Source organism: Olea europaea, unplaced genomic scaffold (genome assembly GCF_002742605.1).
Source record: "Olea europaea var. sylvestris unplaced genomic scaffold, O_europaea_v1 scaffold775, whole genome shotgun sequence".
In the NCBI taxonomy this organism is placed as follows: domain Eukaryota; kingdom Viridiplantae; phylum Streptophyta; class Magnoliopsida; order Lamiales; family Oleaceae; genus Olea; species Olea europaea.
Genome location: NW_019266170.1, coordinates 377333 through 388070, shown reverse-complemented (window position 1 = coordinate 388070; position 10738 = coordinate 377333). Strand labels below are relative to the sequence as shown.

At 33.4% G+C, this 10738-nt stretch overlaps 2 protein-coding genes across 3 annotated transcripts; both read right to left on the bottom strand.

Moving 5' to 3' along the window:
• Positions 1–382: 382 nt before the first annotated feature.
• On the bottom strand, positions 383–2331 carry LOC111391339. The gene is made up of 3 exons (XM_023016537.1): positions 2224–2331; positions 1296–1653; positions 383–774 (listed from the first exon to the last, which is right to left on the bottom strand). The coding sequence occupies exons 1-3, from the start codon at positions 2329–2331 to the stop codon at positions 671–673; spliced, it is 570 nt and encodes a 189-aa protein (XP_022872305.1). The 3' UTR covers positions 383–670.
• Positions 2332–3595: 1264 nt separating this feature from the next.
• On the bottom strand, positions 3596–10302 carry LOC111391316 (tRNA dimethylallyltransferase 2). Of its 2 annotated transcripts, none has more exons than XM_023016512.1 (11): positions 10042–10302; positions 9857–9911; positions 9665–9744; positions 8433–8501; positions 7058–7130; positions 6796–6923; positions 6225–6299; positions 5199–5597; positions 4224–4299; positions 3944–4098; positions 3596–3861 (listed from the first exon to the last, which is right to left on the bottom strand). In XM_023016512.1, exons 1-11 carry the CDS (start codon positions 10237–10239, stop codon positions 3724–3726), a joined length of 1446 nt encoding a protein of 481 aa, XP_022872280.1. In that variant the 5' UTR covers positions 10240–10302; the 3' UTR covers positions 3596–3723. The 2 variants fall into 2 exon arrangements, with proteins under 2 accessions (XP_022872280.1, XP_022872281.1); XM_023016513.1 differs by having other exon boundaries at positions 5199–5402.
• Between the last annotated feature and the right edge of the window lie 436 nt (positions 10303–10738).

Below are 10738 nucleotides of genomic sequence, written 5' to 3'. Positions count from 1 at the left end.
AAATGTTAACAAATTATAGGATAATGAATTTAATTAACAAATTATTAATATGAATTTTAAAAAAAATTATTGTTTTGATAGTATTTTATTATTTTTGTATGTAATTATTGTATCTGATTCGACCCCGGTTGAACTTTTTGACCCTTCACTTTTTTCGGGTTAATGAACGGGTCGATTTTGAAAACATTGCTAATTCTTTTACCCTCGATCTTTATTTCACATGAACGAGACACGATGCAAAATTAACAACATGAATAGAAAGAAACTGTGAAAAATAACCATATGCTCAACTATCCAAAAAATTGAAGGTGTCACCATCAAGAATGGAAGATTAGAGACCATTCGCGCACATGGGCCATACATTAGCGCAAATTCCAAAAAATAAAGCAAAAGAAGATTCATGAAATCAGTATTACATTTCATTAAAAGAAGATAAAGGATGATCACCACTAACCATCCCTTCTGTCTGGACATTGGAGGTAGGTTTACGTCTGAACTGCCTTATATGAAAATTATGTACATAGAAAATGACAGCACACAATTTAAATAAATAAATTTGTCGTGTCTCTAAGCAACTGAGCATTTCTTCCAAGTTGTTCGACTGAATCTAGTGTCATTCGGGTTCACAACGATATTTGAAGTTTCGGAGAGAGAAGAAAATAAAACAACCTCAAAAGGCCGGCAAATAGTCCTTTAAAATGAGGAAAATAAGTGGAGAAAAAACAATGTTACACCAAGGCTTCAGAACTGCACCAACTGAAATCACCTTATCCTCTGAAAATGCATTACATATGAAAAGTTAACAACTTTCAGTACAAAAACAAGAGAGTTCGGAAGACGATAGTAAGAACAAAAATGATACTTGTCCAGGGAAAATGCACCGTCAGTTTAATAGTAAGATGGTAGCATATGATTGACTATTTTAATTACTCTCACTGTTCCATTTATATAGACTATAGTCTCGTCTCTTTATTAAGAATATTTTGTTTTATTTGTTTATTAATATATCCTAATTTAATTTGTTTAAATATAATCAATTTTTTCTGCTTAATTCTGAAATTGTACAGATACAAATAAAGATAAACTAAAAAACATTTTTGACAAAAATTAACATTTTCAATAATATGAAATAAGTTATCTTAATTCATGTGAAAACAAAACCTACCTAAGTAAAATGGGGACGGACGGAGTATATATATTTTTTCAAAATTCAATGAAATATTGTCATGTGACATTATTTTCCCCATACATGTAGCGTTGCTCAAGTAAGAAATAAAGTATTGGAAGAAGCTTACTGCACTCTTTTGGATGGCAAACGCATCTTAACCCAGCTCCACAATTTCCATCAGGCTTTTTACACTCATCGCAAGGATTCGGCACATGAACCGGAATATGATCATAACAAATTGAGGAATTTTGTTCTGAGCATGAGTGTATGTTCCTTATACTATCAATATACCTCTCGGACTCGGTGGTTTCTTGAGATATAGATTTCGGAAAGAAAATGCTCAGTAAGATGAGAAGAAATTGAAGGAGATAGATTTTCTGGAAGCTGTGCATTTTGTTTCTTTTCTTTCTCTGTTGATCATCTAACTGTAAAGAAGACTCTGGGGGGATTGGGGTGTTTTTAAGGAGTGGAAAAGCATTAAAAGCCTGCAAAGAGTATTACTTGCTGTCCCATCAATAATCACTAAAGTGATTCCTTATGGGTAGGGGAAAAAATACTTTTGACTACGAAATATTTTAAGCTATATTCATTTTTATATAGACTTTGACATCCTTTCTCGTGATAGTCATCATAATCTTTGATTTTTTCAACACCTTTCACATCACTGGTTAGATTTTGACGCATATGAAAGATATCATCTACAATGTATACTAAAATGTTCATCTAGAATAATTCGAAATATTTCCCTTACTTTGAGGTATTTTCAAGTCCTCGCATAATATATGGTTTTTGTTATGTAAAAACCATAATATATGATTTTTCCTTACTTTGACGTATTTTCAAGTCCTCGCATAATATATGGTTTTTGTTATGTAATATATGGTTTTTGGGGTTCAACCTTTGAGAATAGGTAACAGATATGAGATAAGAACAAGAATACAGAATTTAAGTAGAAATTCAAGACGGGAAAAGTTACGCATGCCCTACAAGAACACAAAATATAATATATATGACACTCACTTTATTTTCAAATTAAAAGATAAAAAAACATATACAGAGAATGAGATGAACACTAGAATAATGTCCACATGTCCTGTTGCTATTGTGACTTCATGGCCGATCTTATCAGGGGCGGAGTCAGGAAATTTGTTTAGTGCAGACATAATTTAACCCACGTCGAATATTGAGTTTTGGTCATTAATTTAATGATGATAAAACTATAAAATTAAAACCAAAAATGACATAGTAAGTAAAAGTGTTCCTTGCAAGTTTTCATATTTTGACAAGTGAAGTCTAAATCAACATATGCCTAAAATCAAACAAAATCATGGGATATTGCTAATAATAATAATAATAGTAAAAAAAAGGTTTGGGTCTAAAAATTCCCAACATGGCTCCGCCCCTAGATCTTACTACGATCTTGTTTGGTCCCCATTATTTTCAATTTTCAAAATGTATTTTTCTCTTATTTTTAACCACACATTTTTTAATAAAACAATATTACATGCAACTATATATTCTTCATCAAAATGTATTTTCATATTTGAAACAAGCATAGATCATTATCAACTTCGATTTTTTTCCCCCACTTGGTAATATCCAAAAAAAGGTGATTATCCCTTCATTAATGGATTGATTGAGCTTTTTGGCATTGATTTTTCTTATCGAGTTCTTATCTTTTCGTTCAAAATTTCTTTCTTCACACTAAACCACTTGTAAAATTATTAAATTAGAATAATATATTTATCATTAACGGTCTTGACAACCATCAAAATTCAATGTGAAATTTGTCAAGGCAAGGCATCTTTTTTCTAAAGTTGGATTGCTTGCACTATTCTTTAATTTCTAAAGTGGAATCCTACGCATGTTGGTGGACTTTTGATTTCCATCCCATGTGTTCTCAAGGTAGGAATCTTAAGTGGGGACGATACTGACGTGAGCTGAACAACAATTTTCTCGAGCCAGCTCGTGTGTGAGCCAATTCACCACCGTCTTGTCAATATGAGTAAACTACGCATTTCCAGCAAATAAAATAAAAAATAAAAAATTCGATCCAACTCGACTTGCCCCGCCCCACCAATGGATGAGCATGTGGGGCTGGCCGAGCCATGCTTTGTTTGAGCGAGCAGGATCGCCCGGCGAACCAAGCCCCCTATCCTAAGGTACAATTCAAATACTTGAAAATACTGAAATAATACATCCAATTTAGTACTAGGTCCACATACACTAGCGAACAACAGGAATCAAATGAAAATTTCATCTGCAAGTTAAATACATATAATGACAAACAGATTCTATCCTTAAAAATATAAGGGTTATATCGATCGCATTATTTCATAAGTTGAGTCAATCTAAACTAGACTATTAGTTCAGTTTAAATACGATTAAACGAGTTCGAAGTCAATTATCATTCTTAAGAAGCTGGAATAAGGTTGATATGAAAAGAAGAAATAAGCTTGCTCCACAATTAAAGCCTCAGAAATATCATTGTTCACCAAATTCTTGTTTAAATACAATATACAAGATTAAGAGTTCAGAAAAATGAGATTTTGGAATTACTGCATAGAACGGTTGTGGGACAATTCTACATAGATGCCTGACTTTTTTAGCCGAGATACTCGTTTTCGATGGCTACGTCCCTGTTGATGTTGTTCCCATTCATGTCCCCCTCTAAGCACCTTATTCCCACATGCCTACAGTTCACAACTTGGCTGTCACAAAGAAAGAGAAAAACACAAGGGGGCTGGGTACGAGAATACTAGAAGCATCACTTACCTTACAAATATATTGAGTCCAAAGGTCCCTGTGTGCCGATTTCATCACTTCGCAATCACTCCTGGCCTCTTCCATATTGTTCTTATCAAGGAAAGATTTTATAATTTCAAGTGACGGTTCAACCACATCCACAATCCATATATCATCTGAAGCGCCTGCACACAGCATATCACCGTGATTCAATTTAATCACTAGAAGTTAAATTACTTCATAAAACACAAACAATTTATCTATATAAATTTAAAAAATAATAAAATAATAAAAAATCTGGAAAACCTACTTAATAAGCACCCAGTGACATCAACATAATGAATATTCCATTCAAACAGCATTTGCAGTCTGCTAAGCCTTCTCTTCTGAGAAAGACAAAAATATTAGAAATAAAACATTGAATGTGACATTTTAGAACATACTTTCTTACTGCTCTTACCAAAGCAAATTGAAATCCACAAGAATAATCCTGATTTCTCTATAAATTTGTGCATGAAAACTTACTACATATCCTCGAAATTAAAAGAAGCACACTGATGAATAGTCACATGGTGACAACGATGCAAGAAGATTGGTTTCTGAAGCCGGAATTAATTATTTTTTTTATAAAAGGTTACAACAACTGATAATGGATAAAGCAGAATTTGATAGCCCTTTTGCAAATGTCTCAAGGAAAGCACAAAAGAAGTTCTACAAAATAAGCCGAGGAGTTAAAAAGTGCAGGAGCAAAATTTTAGTTGATGAACACGAAGGAAGGAAAACCAAATAATATTCACAACAAAAATGCATGAAAATTGACAAGTCTGATATTCAACAATAACCCATAGATAAAAATTGGAAATGTGCTAAGAGAGTTTCACATGATGATTTCTGCATGGGTAGTCACCTTGAATATGTAGAAAATGTTGCTGTAGCATCATGCTGTGGGAAACTAGCATGAGTACCGAGAGGTGAAATTGAAAACAGTAAAACGCTTGTAAAAGTGGAATTGTAATACTACTAACAATGTCTCCGAGAACATTCAGCCAGGTTAGCAAATAAAAACTATCCCTAAACAGAGGATGTATTTTGTAGATTTCCCTAGAAAATTTTGCTCTGACCAAATGCAAGGCAAATTTCACGTCTTTTATGGAAAGGAAGGAGTGTCTATTGTCTGCCCGAACATTCAGTCATCCTTGTTTGTCATTTCAAATTATAGGTAAGAGGAAATACACCTTAAATGTCAAAGGAACAAAAATATGTAGTATAAAGATAGTCTTCTTACTTGACGACGAACGAGTCTTCTTGTGTTTAATTTCACTTTATCAATAGCTTCTGTTAATAGAATCTTTTGTTGGTTCTCAATGGGGGAGTCCATGATTTGCCGCATGATTTCCTTGAATTGCTTAGCATTTGAATTTTGAGAACAGACAGCTTCACTAGGATTTTGACATTCAGAAGTACATCGTCTTAGAAAATCTTCAAATTCCCGGACACCAATTGCTTGTCGTAAACCTCGTGTATAATCAGCATTTAACTTGTAAATATCAAAAACTTCTTCAAGTAGACCAGCATCTATCATGCAATCAACTCTTTGATCTACATATTGATCCAATGCTAGAACAGATGCATCCAGACATATAAAACAGCAATCATATCTGAAATTATTAGCTCGGCCCCAGTTCTGCCCTGGCACATTTAAACATAAGAAGATTAAACAGGATGTTACGGTCCACAAGATGGTATTATCTTATTTAGTCCACTAAAATCTGAAGCTGTATAATAGCAGGAATGTAAGCAGAGACTGCTGTAATTTGTAAAAACGAAATAACTAAAAGGACAGCGAAACGCAGTAAGTTGATTCAAGTTACTTGCTAATATTAAATAAAAAGAAATAACATATTTCTCCTGTTATTTTGTTTATCATTTCATGTCCTCCTCAAATAGACAAACAACAAGTACACTTTTTTAAAGATCAGTAATTTTTAGGTGACACATTTTGTGCATTAAGTTGGCTTCTCTTTGACCTATGAAGCATAAAGAATGACAACTAAAACAATTAAAATGACAGAAATATAAGGATGAAGGATGCAAAGGAAAAACATAATTTAGAATGAAAAAATTAGAGCTTCAAAGCATGTATAGATATACAACGGTAGCAGGTTGCTGTCTGTAGGAGCAACCCGTAGTTGTGTGTGTGTGGCAAGTGGAAATGTGTCCCAGATTTAGCTGTGTTAGTAGAAAACAAGTGCACTAACAGTGAGGAATAAGCAATTGTGAGTAAGTCGATAAACCAAGATTTAGAACAAACCTCCTTGATATTCCCCTGCAATAGCTCGCTTGGACGGACACCGGAACGGATATATAAGCTTATGTATTGATTAATCTGCCATAGTTGCGAATTAACATTGAGTTACCAAACAATTTCAAAAATTGGAAGTTAAAAAAATATTTGACAAACCCATGCTATGTATTTTTTACTTTTCAGTAGTGATAACTATATTTAGTACTAATTATATTTGTCATTGAATAACTTTTCCAGAATCCACAGTTACCCCAATGATGAAGACTCCATCAATAACCCTAAATGAAACTAAGAAGAGGCAAAAGAAAAATATGACCACTATTCCTATATATAAGGGCAGATAATTAAGATTTGAAAGCATATATCATTGTAACTATACATATGCCCATACAAAAAATTACAAGTCATCCGTGCTTTATCAATCCTAAAGAATGTTAATTTTCCTTGTGCAACAATTGCACCTAATCTCAGGAGCAATATGTACACAAAAGTTCAAAGAGTCATAAAGTGCAATTATAAAACTTGGTATACAAAGGGAAGATGGCAGAAAAATTCAGCATCTTGAAAACATTCTCACCTTCCTATGATCATTTGGATGAATTCTATTTGCTGCTACAGGATCAAGGTCTTTAAGATGACTATAAGTATAATCACCATTTACACCAATGGGCTCAAGCTCAAGTTCAAAATCTGGTTTCTTGTCTCCTGATAGAAACAAAAACATGTAACACTTGAACTTGCTTGCAAGGTATCATCAGATGTCCAAATTCATGTGCAGAATATAATGACTCTAAGATGATACTGAAGACGCAAAATATAATGCAAAAGGCAGTGATTACCAGGAAGATTAAATAAGTAATTTGCTTCCTGATCTTCTATGTAATCATCCAGAAGGAACTGACTCACAAGAGCCTGTTGAACAACAAGGAATATTGATCAGGTCAGGTATAAATGTGAAATCACGAAAATTACAACGCTCGAGAATACCCAAGCAAGTCAAGACAAAAGACCATTATACAGTTTGGAACAGAGGAGACTTTCATGGTCCACAATTACCATAGAAAAGTTAGCAACTGTTGATAGTTAAAGAAAAGGAAATTAGCTAATTACATTAGCAACAGTCTCCATAAACCATCCTTAAGGGAAACAAAGTATGTTTGTGCGTGTCTAGTAAGAATTTAGGAAAAATGCTGCCAAGAGTGAAAATGACACAGAAGAAGAACTGAGTGAAACAGTGACAAAGCAGAATCATAGGAAATCTTGGGCTTCATTCAAATGGTTCGCCGGGTAGAGAAAAAGATGGGTCACAAATAAATAAAATTTGACTTGTGAACATAAAACTAAACACAAATTGAGACTTCAAATACTTGTTCAAAGAGTAGGCCCACATTAAGTTATTGATGCTAACATGAAGCAGGCAAAATGGTAAAAGCAAAAACAGAGATTTTTGGCAAAATATCTACCCCTTTGAAGACATTTTGTAAACGATAACTGATTGCAGATCAGAGACTGTATTAGGTAGCTTCAGTTTGTGTCAACTGGTCCAATTAAACAAGCACTAGTATTGTAAGAGAAGAGAAAGAAAGGAGAAAGAAGAGAAAAGAGGAATGATAGAGAAGTGCAGTTAGCAGACAGGAATATTGTTTATTCAATTCATCAAAAGTCTAAGTAAATATAACGCATAGACCATCTTTAAATGAAGTTTCAAGTGGTCTAATAAACGTAGGAAACTGCAAAAGACATAAAATAAAATACTAGAAAACCTTTAGAAATATACCCTAAGAGCTTTCCCTATAATAAGTATCCAAGGCAAATAATAGTTGTTCATATTCTTTGATTCTTCACAGCCCAAATCATCAAGACTCAAGAAACATTGGTCTTCCTCATTCATCCAAAGATTTTATGTGTGATGTTCTTGAGCACAAAATTTATATATCCACCGAACTTTTTACTTGACAATGCTTTAAAGTCTAAATCTTTGCCCATCTTTTACTCATCTATCAAACCACCAAAGCAATAGCTCACTGCCCTATTACAAGATCTTATACTAATCAAGCAAATTTTGTCATATGAAGACTGGCTTCAATCAATTTTAATTAAAAAACTCAATAAAATTTTAACTTCTACTGTCATCCTACATCACAACAGCAATGACTGAATGATTACAGGGACAAAAAATATCGTCATGATACAATATTATAGATAGCAGCTAACCTGGATATAATAATTTGTTCCACCCACTATAACAGGTAAGCAATTGCGAGACCATATCTCAATGATGAGCTGAAAATACAATCAAATGCCAGAATATCAGACAACAAAACTACCAAAAAAAAAAAAAAAATGGCTAGGTAATATTCTATGAGAATATATATACAGGATAAGAAAAAGGTGCTTCTAATAGAACTATTTTCATCACTTCTACTGAAGAAAGAACAAATAATTTTTGCAGTGTGAAGCCATCAAAAGCATAGGTCAGAAGGAAAAGGTAAGAAGGATCCTTAAGATAGACAAAAAATAAGGGAAAGGAAATTGCTAAATGCTAACATTCTTTTCATGCAACTATTTAGAGTAGTTATTTTGTAAGTGCGTTTATTCACAAGTCAGCCAACAGAGTAGTCTACTTAACACCCTGTTTGGCCCCCATTACCTGAAAATGGTAATGGGGGGAATAGTATTTTTTAGAAAAATGAGTGGTTGAAAAAGAAGGTAAAGTTTTCGATTTACGTGTAATATTATTTTATAGAAGATTGTATGGTTGAAAATAGGAGAGAGAAAAATGAAATGTAATGTAATTTAATTTAATGTTAATCAAACAGGGGCTAAATCTTTAGCAGTACTTTGAGCACATAAACAGGTAAACTCTAATAGTAAAATTTCGGAGCTGCTTGATTCAAACACGAATACCGATTGGAACGAGAAATTGAAAAAAAATATTTAATATACTTTTTTAATATTCATAATCAACCAACTTACAATAAAATCCTAACTCTCTATTTAAACATAAAATCCTAATTTAACTTTTAAAATAAAACAAACTCTAGAAACTTATTTTATTAAATCTCCAAATCGATAAAAACTCCTAACAGACATAAATTTATAAAGACAATTTAAATAACAAAAATAAAATATGAACTTTAAGGTATCCTGCATCATTCTCCTCTGATTACAAAAATCTGATTAGCTTTTAAGAATATTTAAAATTAGCATCCAGGAGACTATAACTCTGTTGGTCACACCCAATATGCAGGGAATATGAAGCATGATGAACTCTAGAAAAAAATTCAATAATGCCAACTTATCGTATTTTATAGTACGAATACATACTTTCCTTCAAACTTTACAAACAAGTGGGATGTCAAAACTCACAATTTTGTCAAAATTGTTCATAAAGATAACAATAAAAAATGCCAGTTCAATATTAATATAACTATAAAAAGCTGTACCGGAATAGCACAATCCCGAAAATCCTTGGCAGTGAATTCGACATGGGGGCTGATTGTCCCGAGCAGATGGTGCCGCACTCCTGCCCCAAAACATGCATGAATAATGTTAATAGTAAAAATAGATAAAGGTCAATTACACCAAACAGCATAGAAGCTAGTACACAGGTGGAGTAAAGGGTACAAAGCAAGGACCTTTTTGGTCTTGAACGGGAACTTTATTGGTAAGAACGTCCAATCCTTGGTAAGCCTGTCAATGAATTGGATTCGTTACACCAGTAGTGGATACATATGATGCCCTTACTCGGATTTTATTATTCACTTTCAATCTGTAATTAAACTTAACAAGCATCCTCTTAATCAAGTCATCATCAAGTTACCTGCATAGAGTCGGCATTGATGATTTCGATGGGGAAGTGAGAAGCGAGGTCTATGGCCAATTTGGATTTGCCTGAGCCAGTAGCGCCCATTATCACTACAATCTTGGGCTTTGATTTCATGTTAGGGTTTGAATTCAGGTCTCCGTTCATCATCTGTGGATTCCCTTTCGGCTCTTGAGGTGGGTTTCCTCTTTCCATTCTCTCTCAAGTCTCAACCTCTCTCGCCTTGGTTAGAATTGGATTAATTATTACCACGCCCTAATTGTAATTAGCTTAGGCCATGTTTGCCAAAAATATAGTTACTTATAGTTTTGTCTAACTTTTTTTTTTTTTTTTTCCCCACAATTTTTGAGATCACCACTTATAATCAATTATAATTTTGACAAACATGTATTTTAATGCAAAAATGTTGTGTGTATAGAAAACTCTTTCAAAGATTTTTGCCAGAAATCTCGGACCCATGTTGCGATAAAAAAAAAAATGTCAAAAAAATCCCCCGCCCCCCCTCCCCACCCCATGATGTGTCTATTCTGTGTAGTTTCTATGTGTATAGTTACTGGCAGCACAGCAAGCTCCATTTTAATGAGCTTCAATTGACATCTGATTGGATCAATTTAACTTCAATCTAATAGCTATTAAACCATTACATTTGTACAGTCACTTTAATATCCCTGTTTGTCATTCTCTATTTACATTC

What these genes read in the sequence shown, in the direction of transcription:
- LOC111391316 (XM_023016512.1), bottom strand. Translation starts at nt 10,239, where the DNA reads ATGGAAAGAGGAAACCCACCTCAAGAGCCGAAAGGGAATCCACAGATG. An exon ending in TCCCGTTCAAGACCAAAAAG is followed by an intron (nt 9,745 to 9,856) that starts GTCCTTGCTTTG and finishes GTTTTGGGGCAG; the next exon opens with GAGTGCGGCACCATCTGCTC. An exon ending in TGCAGGGGAATATCAAGGAG is followed by an intron (nt 5,598 to 6,224) that starts GTTTGTTCTAAA and finishes GTGCCAGGGCAG; the next exon opens with AACTGGGGCCGAGCTAATAA.
- LOC111391339 (XM_023016537.1), bottom strand. Translation starts at nt 2,331, where the DNA reads ATGTCTGCACTAAACAAATTTCCTGACTCCGCCCCTGATAAGATCGGC. An exon ending in TAGTGTTCATCTCATTCTCT is followed by an intron (nt 1,654 to 2,223) that starts GTATATGTTTTT and finishes TACTCTTTGCAG; the next exon opens with GCTTTTAATGCTTTTCCACT. An exon ending in TTGCCATCCAAAAGAGTGCA is followed by an intron (nt 775 to 1,295) that starts GTAAGCTTCTTC and finishes ATGCATTTTCAG; the next exon opens with AGGATAAGGTGATTTCAGTT.